The sequence below is a fragment of the Aythya fuligula genome, chromosome Z (assembly GCF_009819795.1).
Source record: "Aythya fuligula isolate bAytFul2 chromosome Z, bAytFul2.pri, whole genome shotgun sequence".
In the NCBI taxonomy this organism is placed as follows: Eukaryota; Metazoa; Chordata; class Aves; order Anseriformes; family Anatidae; genus Aythya; species Aythya fuligula.
The window spans coordinates 24,935,752-24,954,584 of NC_045593.1; the positions used below are offsets into that span (position 1 = coordinate 24,935,752).

Genomic DNA, 18,833 nt, shown 5'->3' on the forward strand with positions numbered 1-18,833 from the left:
AGGTACATTTTACTCAGTTAAGAGCACAAACAGTGGAGTTTGTACTAAAACAGTCCCAAGAAAAAGTACCCTTTGACACAAATCGTTGAGTCATAGAGTTGCTGATGCTCAAGGGACCTCATTCTCATCATCTTGTCCAACCTAAAGCAAATCACCTTGACCTGATTACTTAGGACTATGTCCAGATGTTTTTTTTTTCAATATCCCCAATGATGGAGACTCTAAAACATCCCTGGGAAACTCATTCCAGTGCTTTGTCACCTTGACATTAAAAAAAAGTGTTTTCTTAGGTTCAGACAGAACTTCCAGTGTTTCAGATCTTGATATAAAGAGGACCATAGGAATGTAATTATTTAACAATAATACTCCCAAGCTACTCCCATACAAGAATAACTCCCATACTAAGAATAGCATGGGAACTGCCTGCCTAAGACTGTGCCACGTTATGGCAGCTTTAAGTAGCAGAGGATAGCAGTGGCATGTGCTCTTGCCTGACCATAGAGGGATTTTGTATTCTTCCTGGATGGCCAAAGAACATTTTTTATAATGTGCTCATGCTTATTTTTTACACCCCTCATACTTACTCTGTTTTATAGCTACCTGCCTAGAGCAGGCAGGGTTACAAATATGCAGCATTTTCATCTTTCAGACTCACACCTGTTCTTTCTTCACAAGTCTGACTCTGCTCCAAGATCCTCAGAATACGATCCTGTTCCCAGAAATGGCACACTGACAACATAGCTCAGGTTTTTGATTCTTGCTCCTCAGTTCAGTCCTCAGTTTGTTTATGTATATATATATAACATACATTTATATTACATATTATATTTGCTATATTTATATTTATACTAATATATACAAAGTGCCTGCCACCATCTTGATAACCACTCTTTGGAACCACTCTCATGGCAGGGGTGAGAACAGGAGCTGGCCTGTAGTACCTCAGCACTTCTGTTTCAAAAAACTAAAAAACAAACTAACAAGCAAAACCAACAACAAAACAAACAAACAAAAAACACAAGGCCTTGCTGCCAGCCTCACTGGTGTTTAATAGTGCTACTCCACCACGTTTGGAGGGAGACCTATTGTGAATGGCAACAATTTGCACTGTGACTTGTCCAACTTTGCTACAGAACAGTGCAAGCGTCAGAGAAGGGCAGTGGAACATAAAGGCTCAGACCTGCTACCAGACAGGTAGTGCTCCATGAGTCCTATTTGTCTTCCTCCTTTGTCAACCACTCTCACAGAATGTCTAACTTCAGAGATACACATCCAGCTAGCAGATTGTTCCTTTCTGAAGTGGGATTCTGTCGTTTTAGCACAGTTGTGTTTTGTTTTGTTTTGTTTTGCTTTATTTATTTATTTTCTCCCTGTAGATTATGGTTTTATTTGCTTCAGATAACAGAGGAAGTAAGTATAGGGAAACATTAAGTATACTGAGACTACAGTCATGGAGGTAGATATCTTCTTAGAAGTCAGAGCCAATGGAATGGAAAGGCTATACACAAGAATGGTGTCCCATAGGTCTGGCAGAAAAGAGAACTTGAACTGCCATATAGTCATATATTTTACTGTATTCATTTTGTGATAGCAGTATAGATTGATGTTTGTCTTTTCTCTAGTTTGGGTTAGAGTTGAGGTGACTGTGTCATCAGCTGGCATGGATAACACTTGCTGAATATGTGTTGCAGGGAAAGCAAGATAAAGCAGGAAACATGAAGACATAGCGAGTGCTTTCTATGGAATTTAATAAGTGTTGCTGAAGCTAAAAAGAAAGATAGCAAACAAAATGAACAACTTATGAGCCAACTTAAAAATCCAGCTTTCACAACAGTTGATTATTTAAGCTGTCTGATTTCTAGTGCCATTCATGCTTGTCTGCATCATAAAATAGTGCAGTGAAGTTACTGGAAATACTCTTCTATCACAAGCAGGTTGTGTGTGACTAGCATCAAACTGAAGATTTGACTATGCACCTGTAGTGTAACAACAACTGTGTTTATGTAGCATGACCTTGCAAAGGACTGTTAGTATCTGCAATATTTTTACTTTTTCCACTCATTGTCTGGAATCTGGCACTGGTCGGGTGATTGACAAGGTTCTTATGAAAGCAGAATGAGTTAAAAGAAATTAAATTCTGTCTCTGGAATCAGACCGGAACAACAGCTATGGTGCACATTTCTGTTTGTATGGATGGTATCTGTATGAACATGCATACATGTTGTAGCCATAGCTAAGTAGCTGTTGAAATTTTGCCTTTAGAGATCACATTTCTACACAGTATCTGACCAAAATGTACAGAGATGTAGATTAATAGTCAACAACTGCATAAAATATGAAAAATGTGCATAAATCAGGGCCACAAAAGCATATCACAGCTCAATATTTATTTTCTTTAAGTAAGGAGCAACGGACATATTATCCTTTTTGTCTCTGAAAATGTTAATCACGATTGAAAAAGATTATTTATGACAATAACAAGTAAAATTTTTTATTCTGATAATCAGCAAACTGAAAATGATTTTGTTTGCACTGAAAATCTATTCTTGAGAATGTCTTGTCTAATATAAAATTAACAAATATTTATGAAGTTATTGTTTTATCTCATTTCAAAATTTTCATTTTTGCTATGAAGAAAAATTTCCACTATAAATCTTAAGCCTGGCCAATTGTGTATGTGACCTCTCCTATTAAGGCACAGCAGAAAAAATATATAAATTTATTCTTTCAAGTAAATGTATATTTCCATATATTTTATAATGTTTAAGAATTCAAAGGTTTTACTTTGCATCCTTAATAATTAAAAATTGTCTTCTGTAGGTTGGTACCACAAATATAAGCCATATGTTAACACCAAGAGGAAAAGTTTATGCTGAACTAACAGTCTCTCAACTGTATCCAGGAGAATTTATGCTTATAACTGGCTCAGGGTCAGAACTCCATGATCTGAGGTGAGTTTTTTTTTGATACAGTAAGTACATAGTGCCGTACAGTCACATTAATATAGAAACCTTTTTTATTAAGTGCCAAATTCTTAATTATTGCTCAATAATCCTTGCACTAGTTTCAAGAGAATTCTACTTATTCATTGATCTTGGTTTCTTAGAAACTCAATCAAGTTGAATCCTGAAATATTATCAGTTGAATACTGGATTAATTGTTGGTGTAAAAGGTGGATAGAATAATTTACTGATAGTTATGTAATATACTCTAATTTGAGTAGTTCTTGTTTTGTTATTGAGCTTGTTTGGATTTGGCATTGTATGATGGAACACAGCACAGTTGTCCCTTTCTAGTGTTTTCTCTTACGCAAAAAAGAGAATTGGCTTTTAACACAGATGACCTCAGATACAATGACCTGGCCAGCAGAGATGGGTAATACAGTCTTCCTGATACTGTGATAATGTCTTCTGCTTTGGGCTCTGGGGTCACAAAGTGAAATAAAAGAAATAAAGGAGCTAGAAGCAGTTGCAGCTTGACTTGTTTTCATTTGTTGTTGTTGTAGTTTTTTTTTTCAATTACATGCACATTGGAAATGACATTTCTAGTGCTATTAGTAGCTGTACACACATACTGAAAAAAAAATATTCTTATGGGAGATTGCTGACAAATCAGTTCTTCAAAATGAATCAATACATAAAGGACTGACATTTGCTGCCCTAACACATGATGAATAATGTACTGCTTCGTAACAGTCCCAGTAGGACCATTGGCACATTCAGGAACCAAATGCAAGTAAGAAAGTCTAGGCCTAATGTATTTACTTCTAAAGAATTTCTATCATCTTATTTTGTACTCCCCTGGGCCTGAGATCTTTAAACACTTTTTAACAAAACAGTAACTTATATTATTTCAAATATATTTCTTTTATTTATTTTACAAAATTCCTGAAAGACAGTACCCAGGTGATGCATTTAATTCAAGCAAGACTCAAAACTAAACTTTCTGGCAATACTGTAAATATTATATTCAGGAAGCAACAATCCCATTTGTACATTTCTGTTAACACAGAAATTTATCTTGAGGTTTCCTACGTTCATTGTATTTATATCTTTTTGTATATCAAGTTTTATTAACACATGAATCCAAAGGCAGATTGATGTTCAGTCTTACGATATCACTTCTTTCTCTTATCTTGGAAATAGAAAAGAAGTAGTCAGCATGGATTAACCAAGAAGTCATGCTTGTCCAAGCTGTTAAGTTTCTATGATGGAATGGCTAGCCTAGTAGATAAGGGGAGAGTGGTGGGTATTGTCCACTTGGAGTTCAGTAAGGCCTTTTACACTGTTCCCCATAAGATCCTTGTAGACAAGTTGTTGATGTATGAGCTAGATGGGCAGACAGGGAGGTGGATTGAAAAGTGTCTGAATGGCTGAGCCCAGAGGGTGGTGGTCAGTGGTGCAAAGTCTAGTTGGAGGCCAGTAACGAGTGGTGTACCTACCAGGGGTCAATGCTGGGTCCAGTCTTGTATAACACCTTCTTCATTAATGATCTGAATGATGGGGCATAGTATACCCACTGCAAGTCTGCAGATGACATAAAACTGGTAGGATATGCCAGACTGATATGCCAGAGTGTTTTCAGTGTAGTGCCATCCAGAGGACCTAAACAGTCTAATGAAATGGGCTGGTAGGACCCTCATGATGTTCAACAAGAACTGCAGAGTCCTGCACCTGAGAAGGAACAACCTCTTGCAGCAATAAATACTGGGGGCAAGCCACCTGGAAACAAGCTTGGCAGAAAAGTCCTGGGGGTCCTGGTGGACACCAAGGTGAACATGTGCCAGTAGTGTGCCTTACAGCAAAGAAAGCTAATGGTATTCTGTGCTGCAGTAGGCAAAATACTGCCAGCAGGTTGAGCAGATTCTCCTCCCTTCAGTTCTGGTGAGGCCATACCTGGAGTACTGTGTCCAGTTCTTGGCTCCCCATTAGAAGAGAGACCTGGACATTCTGGAGAGAATCCAGTGAAGGGCCATAAAGATGGTGAAGAGGCTGGAGCGTCTCTACTATGAAGAAAGGTTGAGAGATTTGAGATTTGAGATTTGAGATGCTTAGCCTGGGTAGGAGAAGACTTATAAGAAAACCTGTCAATGTATGTATAAATGCCTGAAGGGAGGGTGCAAAGAGGAAGGAACCAAGCTTTTCTTGGTGGTGCCCAGTGGCAGGACAAGACACAGTGGGTACAAACTGCAACACAGGAGATTCTGTCTAAACATTAGCAAATGTTTTTTTTTTTTCATTGTGTGGGTGACAGAGCACCAGCATAGGAAGCCCAGAGAGGTTGTGAAGTCTGCCTCCATGGAGATACACAAAAGATGCCTGCATGTGGTTCTGGGAATCCTGTTCTAGGTGTCCCTGCTCAAGGAGGAATTGGACTAGATAACCCCCGGAGGTCCTGTCCACTCTCAACTATTCTGTGATTTTGGGATTCCACCCATTTAAATTCTCAGCTTTCATTACTGTACCACAGATAACTGTGTTCCTATACCGGTTATCTCGACAGAAGGTGACAGTAACAAAAAAACCACTTCCTTTTTAATGTTTATATGAATCAGTTATTTTTGATGTATAAAATTAACATCACTGTTGTGTTTTACATGCAGATGGGTAGAAGAGGAGATAGTGAGAGGTGGATACAAAGTTGACATAGAAAACGTGACAGATGAGATGGGAGTACTTGGTGTAGCAGGTCCATATGCACGACAGGTCCTCCAGAAGTTGACAGCTGAGGATCTGAGTGATGTTTCATTTAAGTTTCTCCAGTCTAAACATTTGAAACTCTCCGATATTGCTGTTACTGCCATTAGGATATCATACACAGGTAAGTGATAGAGAAGAAAGACAGAATAAAAAAGGAAAGAGGACAAAAAAGACTAAAGCTAAAAATAGATTGAAAAATAAATCTCATTATGTATTCATAGGTAGTAGATGCACCACACTTTATTTTTAAATGTGTAAGAAAATGCAGTACATTGATTTTTCAGATGTGTTCTGGTCATGGTCTGTTCCAAATTTTCCAAGACCCTCTTCTCTACAATACCCTATGGTGTAAATATTTATTTTACAGAACAAAAGGCCAGTTCTGATAACCTCTGTGGTATTTGCTGCAAAACCAATGTCAGGAATTGTTTTTGGATTACCGTATATTATTGTTTGTCAAGTGCCTTCAAAATGTAACACTGAAGTGCTGAGTATTTGTTTTTCTCAGTTAGTTTTTATTTCTTTTTATTTCCATCTCTACTTCAATGAACTAAATTCAGGGCATTCTGAAGCAGCTGAAGTGATGAAACATACTCACTTTATTCTTATTTACACTCGGTTACATTTGCTCTTTGCTTGCCAACTCATCACCTGCTTGTAATGCCTTTGAACTTCATTGCTAATTGTGAGTTCACTACATGACCTTCCCTTACCAGTTATATTTTATAGTTCCCTTTCTACACCTTCCCCTTCCATGTTACAGTTTCAGTTACAGTTTAAATTAAAATAATAGTACCTCTGCTTAAGATCTAGGGCAAGAACTACTCTTGTAGTTCTTGCAGGGAATTTGACTTTCTATATGATTGCAGAATTGACCTCTAATGTGAATTAACACAGCAGTGATCCCCACTTTTACCAATGAAGAGACTGCACTTATTAGGATTGTTTCATTGTTGAGTTGATTAAACTGCTAGTCTTGTTTGTCAAACAGGTGAATTGGGCTGGGAGCTGTATCATAGAAAAGAAGACTCTGTAGCTCTTTACAGTGCAATCATGGAAGCTGGCCAAAAAGAGGGAATTGACAACTTTGGAACATATGCTCTGAATGCTTTAAGGCTAGAAAAGGGCTTCCGAGCCTGGGGGGCAGAGGTCAGGAAATAAAACTTTTTAATTATTATCTCTGTTTATTTTCTTTATTTCATTATGACTATACATCTTATAGTTAGACTTAACAAAGATAGTATTTGTTCCAGTATCTAAGTTTAGCATGAAAATAAAATTTACTTTGAACAGGCAAAAACTCTGTTATTCTGAACGATGTCTTTTCTAAATAAATATAACTACTACACAACATTTCTTTACTGGCAAAGAGACACTTATGCTGATTTACCAATGTTTTTGTATCTTGTGCAAAATTATGAGGGTTTTGCTGAGCTCTAGTCTTCTGAAATCAAAGGTTTGGCCGATAGGTTCTGAAAACATTTTATTTTTGTTGTAACTATGTCATGGGAGGCCAATTATTTTTACTTCATAATGTGTTTGGAACTTTTTCATTTCTCATTAGCTTCTTTCTGATGAATTTGCTCATTCACAGTAAAGAACTACTCAGGGGAGCTAGAGAATTTGTGGAAAATCATTATAATTTCTGCTTACCTGATTTTTTTTTCTAATTCTTTGGAAAGAAAAGAACTCACAAAGGTGAAATGCTGGACATTTGGGAATCCTTTCCCTTTGTCTATGTATAACCACTTTCATTCTTGCTGCCTAACAAACCATATGTCCCTCTTCCCCTTGATGGGAAAGTGATAAAAAAAGCTGGCATTGTATTTTATTTTCATCTCCAGATAAGGCATTTTTGTGTGTTACAGTTAATGTTCATACCTCAGTTATTCAAGCTTCTGCAGGTTCCAAAGTCTTGTTTCTTACTGAAGTGTGTATTACTTTGCATACTGAAAGTTAAGTGAAAGATTTACAGATCTAAGCTTTATATTAAGGATAATAGCAGATATTCTGCTTCAAGTCACATATAGAAAGTTTATGATGTATTCAAACGGAGGCTGCACATCAGTAGTGTAGATGACATTGACCCAGGAGTAAAAAGAAGATTTCATATAATAATAGTAATAGTAATAGTAATAGTAATAGTAATAGTAATAGTAATAGTAATAATAATGAAAGTAAAACCTGTGATAGTCCCTCAGTCCCTCATGTATAGATGGCCTTTTATTTTTTTTTAACAGATGAACTGTGACACAAATCCCTTGGAAGCCGGACTGGAATATTTTGTAAAGCTAAACAAGGTATATGTCCTATGATTTTTAAAGTGTTCCATTATGTACAAGGTTATATTAAGTGTATAAAAAGAAAAATGTAATTATTTGTAGAATAGAATAGGTATTAGAAAACAAACTGACCAACTATTTTCACATTATTCAAGAATAATTATGAAGTATCTTTAATATATGCATATTTAAATGCTTCTTGGTAACAAAATTATATCTTAGATGAGAAATTTGCAAGTAGTAAATTTAAGTAATAAATTTAATTTAATTTAAATCAATATCAAAAATAACTCGAGTGTGGTTTATTTTTCTAGATAAATTTTTTATGTGCTTTTGCAAACACATATTGTCCATAGAAAAGCTGAACAAACCTGTTCATATTATGAAAACATATGACTTGCTTAGTCTTGTTAAAGGAGTTGTCTATAGCACCTTTATCTCTGTCTATCACTTCGGTAGAGTTTTTGGATTTTTCAGAAGAACTGCTGACTGACAACTCAAATTTGAGTCAAATATAAGGTTTCATTTTGGTAAAAAAATGTAGTTTTTGACAGAATTTCTGAAGTGATCCTCCATTGTAAATTGTTACTGTCTGATTTGAATTTCAGAGAATGAGACTAGTTGAATTTAAATATGTGATAAAAGTGAAAACATATTATCTTATCTCCCTTTATTAGCAACTCCATTTTCACATGATATTAATATTTTAGGAAATCAAACTCTATTGCACTCTAATAGATAGAGAAATTGCTTGTAATTTTCTTTTCTAGTCCAAATTAAAAATAAACCATATGTCCAAACTGTGTCAAAAAGAATAATTTTTCATAAAACACTGTGAAACCTTTGCTGTGCAGCTCCAATGCCATCTGTTGCTACCAGCTAGTTTATTGACTCAAACAGCAGTTACCTGCACAGTAGATGTGAAATTTCTAACCTAAAAACCAGGGCTTAGGTATTCCACGTTAGGTGCCCTGAATTAGGCTGTATTTCTGGTTTAATCTTTTGCTTTGGATTTTCATCTGTAAAATAGAGAAAGTGCCAATGTTTTTACATAAGGGAGTGTAAGAAGAGAAAGTAGTTATTTTGAAGTATTCATTCTTTATAATGATGTAGTGTAATACAGGGACAAATTATATTCTTACTTACATTTTCCTTATATCTGAAAAGGATAAAAAATCAGATAATATATGACACTTGATAATTTTTATTATGTCATATGGAGGCACTGTGGAACTGATAAAAATAATCCCAAACTTTTAAGTTACAGCTCCATATAAGCTATAAATCTTTATCTTTGGGTAGGCAAGAGTTACAGACTCAAGTTAAACATAAAAAGGTGCTTTTGTCTATATACGATGAGTGTACTGGTTATAAGAAGAACAAACACGGGAATATACTTTTTCTCTCAAACTGTTAAACCTCTCCATATGTGTTAAATCATGATTGCTTTAATGCAGGGTTGATGAAATATCCATTCTTACCCCAGTCTAATATCAGTGTGTGCTCTAGCATGAAATACAAGTTCTGAAGTTATTCCTGCCCAATTATGGAGCTCATCCACTGGAATGGATGACAGTGGCCCTTCCTACATGTAGTCAAGCTACAGCTGTCTCCATTGGTTTGTGTAATTTTGCCCTGGTCAGAGGAAGTGTCATATGCAAAGGAAATATGGAGTCTTGTCTGTTAGGTTAAAGTTTTATTTAATCACCAAGGACTTTCCCATCTTGAGGAAAGCATTAGCAGAGAGATGAAATGGAAAATAATGTCATTGTTGTTTTTCTTTCTACTTCCATTTGATATGCCTGTTTTTATTTGGTTGTTTGTTTGGTTGTTTTGTTTTGTTTTAAGTATAGGTAGGAAAGCAGCCATATACAGGAGAAGTTTATATGCCAAAATGCTCATGCAGAACATGCAAAGGCACGAATGTGCATGAAGCAATTCTTTCTTTACTGCTCTGCACTCTTCTCTGCATGGCTATTCATGGTAGACAAATACATGTGAAGTGAACCTCTAGCACAGATGCAGAATGTCAGCCTAAAACATTTGCCAGTTTTTTTTTTTTTTTTTTAACTAATGTGAAGAAAGAAATAATCAATGTTTGTTTACTGACTGAGAGAAGAGGGCAGTTGTGACTGTATGTTGACACTGCGGAGGTACCTGAGTTAACTCAGATATTGGAAGCAATCTAAACACTGTAGCATGAAGCACCATGTGAGATTGTTTACTCTGCTTCTTGGCAGCTTGGGGTTGTGAGTCCCATTTTTAGTTACAATTCTCTGCATCTGGTTTGGTGTCCATTTGGCATGGCATAGACCTCCCATTATCACCTGTTCCTATTGTTAAGGAAACTCTTTTTCAAAAAGTCCATGAGATAAGCAACAAATCCTTCTGTTTGCATTCTTGGTCTGCAGGAAATTTCTGACAGGGATTATTCCTTTAACCATTCACCCCCAACTGGAGAGGGTTTATTTCTGCGTAAATTAAAACCAAAATAAACTATTCAGCTAATTATTACAGAGTGCTTCTTACTGTGCAACAAGTAGCTGAAATAGCTCACAAAATGGGCAGAAAGACTTAACTTCAATATGCATGAATCTTGAGTGGTATGTCATGGAAAATGTAAACAGCTCATAAACAGATGAAAGTGAATGAACCACCAAATGACAATGAAGTTAATACAATCAGAAATATTTTAATTTCCACAAAAGAACATTCAAATGTCTGGCAAATAAATATGAAGAGATGTAAATTCCCCATAAAATTCTCATATTTCTCTGTGTGTAAATGTCTTAGTGTATATATCATCTTCAGGTACATATAGACTAGTAATTTTATTTGTGATGAGTAGTGGGAAAAAAATCTTCAAAGCTTAAGTTGATTTTTTTTTTCTTCACAATCTATTATAGCACAACAGCAAGTAAACCTGTTCTCAAGATTTCTGTGGCAAGTTTCATTTTATCAATTAAGACCAGAAGGATAGTATCGTTCTATGTATCTTCCTCTGGCTTCTGTTTAGTACCCCTTCTTTCTTCTGTTGGTGTTAGCTGCTTCCTCAGATGAGCAGAATGGACCGTGATTAAATCCTATGGTAGTAGGATTTTCAATTTAGTGTGCATGTCATCTTTGTAAATTCTTAAGAAAATCTTCCTGTTTCAGGGGTGGGATTCTTTTTTTTTTTTTTTTTAATACCTGTTATCTTTTTATTCATCTTGTTTTACTAAATGTTCTTAGATAGCCTCACTCACTAATATTTCTTCTCATGAATAAGCACTGCTACTAAATATTCTGTAGGGTCCTAATTGGCTTTGTGGCAGGAAATTCACAGGACATCTTTAGAAAAGAAAAAGTTGCAACTCTTTGCTTCGTATAACAGGCTACCATTTTAGTTCCACCTGACATTTTCAACTTTGTATGGTTCAGGTGGTATATCATCTCTAAATGCTTTTTATTTCTCAAAATCATGGTTTAAATGTAACTCTTTTGTCAAATACCATAGAAAATATAAACAATTACCAAATGTTAATTCCAGAGTCTCATTCTTTGTTTACCTTGCTGTATGTATAAAATTTTGTGTGTAAAATTAAAGAGACCTCCCAGTCCTGAAGGTACTATAGTCTCCCTGGGCAGTCTAGTCTAACAATTCACCATCCTTATGTTAGAAAATATTTTCTTACCATACTTCAAAGTTATAACTGATTATTATGTTCACTACTGACATACAGAAATAAAATATTATTTCCTTCGTCTTTTCAGAATATGCTTGTGTCTTCAAAATCTGCGAGCATGTGCATTTACAGTTTTCTCAAGTGGCTGATTGTTAGTAGCTTATTCTTAAAACAGCCTGATTTTCTATTGAGCATAGAGGACCCAATAAACTTAATGTTAGAGTGAAAAACAAGAAACTTTCAGAATGATTTTCCACGTGAATCCAGTAGTGACAACAATCTTCAGGAGTATACTGCTACAAAATTCCATATTTAACTATTTTTTTGTTTGTTCTTGTTTTGTTTTATTTTGATTTGTTTTTCTATTATTTGCTGTGCTATGTACAAGACTGCCATCTTCTGGGCACTGTCTTCAGCAACAGCTCACTGGGAGGGAAATGCGGCAGATGACAGAAAAACCCTTTGGATTCCCTCCTAATGTATTCTTCCCGGCTTCATTCAGTGCGAGAGGTTAGCTAATATGTAGCATTTGTTTCTGCTAGTAGGAATACCTTTATCAGAGACAGTGTTTCTTTACTGAAGTCCTGTTTATTTACAGGGGCAATTTATTTGTTCGGTGTTGTGCCCCATCCTCTTTAATAACTTTATTGATGTTTTGGATGAGGGAATTGAGTGCACTCTCAGTAAGTTTGCAGATGACACCAAGATGGGGGAAAGTGTTGATCTGCTGGAGGGTAGGAAGGCCCTATAGAGGGACCTGGGCAGGTTGGGTTGATGGGCAGAGGCCAATGGGATGAGGTTCAACATGGCTAAGAGCCGGGTCCTGGTGAAGGCCTGGTAAAGGGCCTGGAACACAAATCCTATGAAGAGCAGCTGAGGGTACTGGGGTTGTTTAGTTTGGAGAAGAGGAGGCTCAGGAGAGACCTTATTGCTCTCTGCAACTCCCTGAAAGGAAGGTGTGGGGAGCTGGGGGTCGGCCTCTTCTTACATGTAACTAGAGATAGGACTAGAGGGAATGGCCTCAAGTTGCACCAGAAGAGGTTCAGGTGGGAAATGAGGAGACATTTCTGCTCAGGAAGAGCAGTCAGGCACTGGGACAGGTTGCCTAGGGAGGTGGTGGAGTCACCGTCCCTGGGGGTGTTCAAGGAAAGGTTGGACATGGTGTTTATGGACATGGCTTAGTGGGTGACAATGGCAGTAGGGTGATGGTTGTACCAGATGATCTTGAAGGTCTTTGCCAACCCTAATGATATTACGATTCTCTGATTCACCTTTTATTATTAGTAGTAGTAGTATTAGTAGTAGTATTAGTATTAGTAGTATTAGTAGTATTAGTAGTATTTCGACCAGATTATACCCACAATCTCTCTCCCTTTGTGTTTTCTTTTCTTAGGCCCACTATACCAGCACTTCCTTCCTTCCTTTCTTTCTTTCTATTTGTTTTAGCCTTGTGCTTCATTTCAGCTTCTTTCCCTGTTGACTTCTCACTATTTCTGTCTCATCTCTACCAAGCCTGCACAGTAGCTTGTAAATGCCTGCATTTAGAGGTCAAACAATGCTTCTAAGATAAAAAGTGTCTAATGTCTTCTGACTTTTGCATTGGATTTCTATGGTGGCTTTTATGTTTACACCTATTGGGAATGTGAGTGTTTAATTACTTCCTTATTTTTTATGAATAGAAGTTGAGTGACATGCCCAGCAGAATGCAGATGGTGAATGACTGTAAATCAAAGATACCGTCCTTGAACATTGACCTACGTTCCAGCACAACTACAAATGACTTGTTATCCCATGGGAAACTAAGATAAACAGCTTTAAATTGTGCCACCATCATTTTATTCCTTTGTCAAATTCAAGTAGCAAGTTCAGTCTTACATGTTCACGCCCTCCTCTTTACAGTTGTTTTGTCTCCCTCCATTCCACTCTGCCAGAACTGCCCCTCAGTTGTGCCAGTCTAAGTCTTTGTGTTACCACCGTTTAAAGAGGGGTGTTCTGCTTTAGTAAAGCAAAGAACAATGGATATTTCTAGGAAAAAAAAGTTATTTTCATCATTTTACAAGTGCAGTTTTGAGAAAGAACAACCAAAGAGTTGAACTGGAAGAAAGTAAGACGTACATGCTGGCTCTGATTCTCTGCAGCATTGGTGCATACATGGTCATTTATATCATCATGAGTGTAAAATGCTATTATGATCTGGTACTACTTTCTGACTCTACACTTATATCATGTAGCTTGTAGCACTGTTAAGCAGTGGTATGAGATCAAAACTTTTCACCTGCAGGAGACTCGTAGGTTTCAGAGGGTTGGAGGCAAGGAGTGAAAAGGGGTTGCCAGAAAAACAACCTCTTTTAGCCATTTGCATCTGCTTCCAATTTTTAATTGAATTTTGTTTTATTTAAATAACCACTGACTTTAAAATGGGAAGCGTATTTGGAAGATCATAGTAAGTGATTGATTTTTATCTTCTTGCTTCTTCTTGCAGTATAAAGCATATAATGCAGTCTTGATTTTTGGAATGCCTAATATTTGCTGACTGAGTGTGCAGGGAGCAGAGCTCCAGCCCTTCAGTGCTGGACAGGCCAACCTGCTACAGCTTCTGTTAATTCCCCCTTATTGTAAATGTCTGTCTATCCTTCCCTGTCTCTGACTCACATCCCTCCTGTTCAGAGAGGAACGAACATAGTAGTGATCACTGACCCCACTCCAAAACCTGGAATAATGCAGTGTTTTGTGCCACCCCTTCTCCAAGCAAGAAAATGAGAGAGGGGAGAAGAAAGAGATTTTACTTAAGTAGGGATAATGTGGTTGGGGAAAGGCAGAAAGATATGAAAAAGAACAGTGACAGTTAAGAGGTACTAGACCCAGTGTATTTGAGGAGGACACCTTTATTTTTTTTTATTATTATTTTTTTTCCTCTCTCTCTGTCACTCTATGTTTATTATGCCTATAACATTTATTCAACGTACCTTTCCACCCAAATCCTATCCCTATTCAAATTAAGATTTAGGTGTGGAATACTCTATATAATACTCTATCATATTCTTTTGTTACTTCATCTGGTGTACAGAGGGTCATGAAAACAGAAGATTTATCCCATTAATTTACACAGAGCATGAAATACAGTGGAAAAATATCTGTGGTGATTTTGTTGACTGTATAAAATTCACTCCTAGGTCACTCCCACTGTGTTCATTGGATTACATAACACAATAGACACCCACTGAGCTAGGAATTGTGAGCCAAAATAATTCAACATTTTATCAGGAGTTTATTTATTATCAATTTCTTAGAGCTGGTCATTTGCGTACAAGAAGGACTTAGACAGATTGAATGAAAGATGCAGGTGCCATACATACTGACTGTCCATAAATCCCTTTGAAAACTGTTTTGTGTAGTGTAAACTGCAGCTTTGGTTTGCTGCAGAAAAATAAAATTATCAAATATTTGCCACCTGTGGAGTAAAATGATCCTCAGTTGTCACCCTGTGATATCATTTGGAGTGATACCCTGAAATAATTCAAGAGCATCCAAGTAAAAATAATTAATTTCAAAATATTGCATTAATGCTGTCTCCAGTGTGTTGTAATGCAATGGTTATAGCAGATTGCAGCAGTTGTTGGTGCTGCCTAACTCAGTTGGGTGGCTTTGTGTACATAATTTGGCTGTAAGCCCACATTCATAAGCAGGATACCAAATAAATTACAATACTTTGTTATTAAAAGAGATTTGCATATCTTTCCTTCCAATTAATGTTGAAGGGATATGACATTTGTTTTCCTAGAAACCCACACTTAATTCTACTAAGCTGCACAATTTAAAAAAGAAAATTGAAAGTTTTATAGGTAATTTATATTTTTTACATCCCGCAAGAAACAAGAGATTTTAATGAAGAATTAGAAACAGTATCTGTATGCCTTGTAAATCAAGCACATTTGAAACACATTTGAATTAAATTGAACTTTTCAGGATATAACACTGTGCCTCAAATCACCTAATTGGTTAAAGTCTCCTAATGTCTTAAAAAAAAATGTGGTTTTATCTTGTGCTAGTAACTGTTACAAGATGAAAGCCTGATGAGAAGGGTAAGGCAAAAATTTAAGGCAAAAAGCACAACCTTTCTTTTTTGCTTCTGTCTGTTAAAATGCACTCAAAAATTATACACCTAAGCCATAAATGTTGTCCTTTTCTTGCTTCTAAAAAGTGTTTTTACTTACCGTGAAAAACATTACATCTGCTCCATCTTAGTGCTTTGGGAACTCATGCCAAGATAATGAAAATTCTTCTGTGTTTTAGGCTTAGCTTAATGAGACTCTGAGCTGTAAAAGTTTTGTATTGTTTCTCCATGTCAAGTGATTGTATAGGAACAATAGGAGCTTGACACTTGATGTTGGAATTGTTTGGTGTTTCCCTTTGTTTCTATTCTTTGTTTCTGTTGTTTCCTTTTTCTTTTTCTTTTTCTTTTTCTTTTTCTTTTTCTTTTTCTTTTTCTTTTTCTTTTTCTTTTTCTTTTTCTTTTTCTTTTTCTTTTTCTTTTTCTTTTTCTTTTTCTTTTTCTCTTTCTCTTTCTTTTTCTCTTTCTTTTTCTCTTTCTCTTTCTTTTTCTTTTTCTTTTTTCAGAATATTCCTATTAGTGATTTATGCTGTTTTGAATGGGATTTCATCTTGCATTATGTTTAGTGTGACAACCTAAAAGAAATAGAAACAGACTGACTATTTTTCTTCTAGAAACAGGAAGCAGTTACCAAGAATAGACATTATGAGTTTGAATGAATCAGTTTCCAAAATGCTGTTTGGATTGGAATGAAAAGCCTCATGCACACACACATACACACACACTTACTCATAAATCAGAAATGAATAATGGTGGAAATGTGGTCAGTACAATTGATGTGGATACCCACAAACTGTAGAATAAGAAGAATGATTTAGTTGTATTCATATAGCTGTAATTTCTTAAGAGGTTGTTTTAAATGTTTTTAAAATGTGTGTGTGTGTGTATATACATAGATATATATATATACATAGATATATATATATATTATATACACTGATGTCCAGTCATAGATTTTCAGCTATGTTGATATAATGTTCATATAAGTGTATGTTCATGTATGTATATACACATTTATATACTCATTTTATATACATACATATATATACATATCTATATACTCATTTTTGCAGACTGCATGGATGTGGGTGTGTATGTATTTTGCAAAGTCTGAATTCTAGGTTACCTCTGGGTTATTTTTGCAGGTCTGAATTCTAAAAAGACAAGAAATTTTTTAAACTTCAAGGAATATAAATCCACACAGAACAAGCCCATCTCATGAAAGCCCCTAGATCCATCTCCAGGTAGCATAAGGACTACACAGTGATCTGGGTCAAAAGTCTGTCCCAGCAGAAATCAATCTGGGCAAGAATTTCGTTTTTTATCTGCAATGAATAGGCAAAGAATGTTCCAGAAATATGTAGATTCTAAAACCGGCAAGGTGCTTAGAGTTTTCTGTAATTGTTTCCATACCTAAAAGGTAATCAATGAATGAAAGTCAGATTTATTTATTTATTTGCTGTCAACCTCAAGGTTCCAAGTAGATAAACAGGAGTTAACTGTCATCTATACGGTTAATCTCAAATGACCCATTAAAGCAGCACTCATATGCTACCAGGTCGTACTCAAGGCTCTGATTATGATTGATGCATTAGCCTTTATAGAAAGTATTTTTTCATTTGTAAATAGGAAATTACAGAGGTAAAAATTAACAAAAAACTTTGAATTAAAAAAAAGAAAACACACACAAAAAACAACAACAACAAAAAAAAACAAACATGAAAATGATACATGTTTTGAAGGCTTTTCATCTCTGTCTACGTCCGTGCATTTACAAGTACCTGAATACTCCACAAAAAGGAAGCCATGCTGTCAGTACAGAGCTATGTCAATGCTATGTGATACTGCATTTCCAAAGTTGTGGGTTACAATTCTTTTTGTTTTTGGAAAACTGCAGGGTGACTCAGTAGAGAAATAGGACATAAATTAGAATAATTTAATTCTTTTAATTAATTAATCTAGCAAAAGAATAGAGTCAGAAACTAGTTCTGAGAGTCCTGTATGACATCACTCTGATATTAATAACAGACCTAAGGATGGGGATTTAAAGACATTCCTACTGCCATTTTAGATGGCCTTAATGTGCCAGCCATAACATCCACACTGGGTTGATAATAGGATGTGAGGCTGAAGGGAGACCTATCCTCTCCTGGTTCGGCAGGTGGAGGCCCTAGGTCACAGGCCATTTTATTTGAATACTTGTGTTTAGTTCCATGGTTAGATTCCTTGAGACTAATCAACAAATGCTACATTGGCATGTTTAGGAAGGGGTTGATTCAGTGCTAACTTCACGTGTAGTATATTTGCTTCTTAGGTATCTCTCTGTCTCATGCGAAGCATATTAGTCTGTGTGTCATGCTGTGGTATACCATCTCACTTGTGTTTCTACTTGTAGGTTATTCCTGTCATAAATATTCCTGTGTAACACAAAAGCAATTCTATGAAAAATGACAAGGAACTACCCAGTAACTACTTACTGTCTGATTTGAGATCCTTGCTTTATATTTTTCCAACACATCTTGAGAGTTCACAAGTCAATCCTCACAGTCCTGTCTTTTTCTGGTGTGGGCTGTATTTCATGCTGCCTTTCCCCAAAATGGGGCACAAGTCTTTATCTTTAGTTGATCCACAATGATTTTCAGTCTAACTTGTCCTTAGCTGGTACATGACGTCAGTTGTTTTGTACAATTGCTTGCATAGTCCAGTCTTTCAAAATTCATCAGTGCATTAATAGTTTCTTCAGAGCCTATACACAGATGTATGTGAACCTGAACAAGACGTACAGTAATAAGAACATTTTCTAACTGTGTAATACTGTATTCCAAGTACAATAGGTTGTACTTGTAGTTCCGTTATTACTGCAAAATAATGATTCAGTGCTGACGCATAAGGAGTGACAATGACAAATTCTCAGAGTACAGCACTTTAGAACTATTTATTTTGAACTTCTCTCCATAAACAGAGCACTAACTACAAATGTATTTCAAATATAGTTCTAGGATAGATCTAAGTGGTATAATTCTCTACAGAAGTTAAAGAACATTACCAGAAATAGCATTTTATCTTCAACAATATT

At 36.0% G+C, this 18,833-nt stretch overlaps 1 protein-coding gene across 2 annotated transcripts in view; it reads left to right on the top strand.

Annotated features, from left to right (window-relative positions):
• The window catches only part of LOC116500625 (dimethylglycine dehydrogenase, mitochondrial-like), a 116,492-nt gene that overhangs the window by 24,594 nt on the left and 73,065 nt on the right, over nt 1-18,833 (top strand). For both annotated transcript variants that reach the window (XM_032205766.1, XM_032205767.1), the window contains 4 exons: nt 2,821-2,951; nt 5,603-5,820; nt 6,691-6,848; nt 7,940-7,999. In XM_032205766.1, coding sequence (XP_032061657.1) covers nt 2,821-2,951; nt 5,603-5,820; nt 6,691-6,848; nt 7,940-7,999 — 567 coding nt within the window. The remainder of the gene's footprint in view (nt 1-2,820; nt 2,952-5,602; nt 5,821-6,690; nt 6,849-7,939; nt 8,000-18,833) is intronic.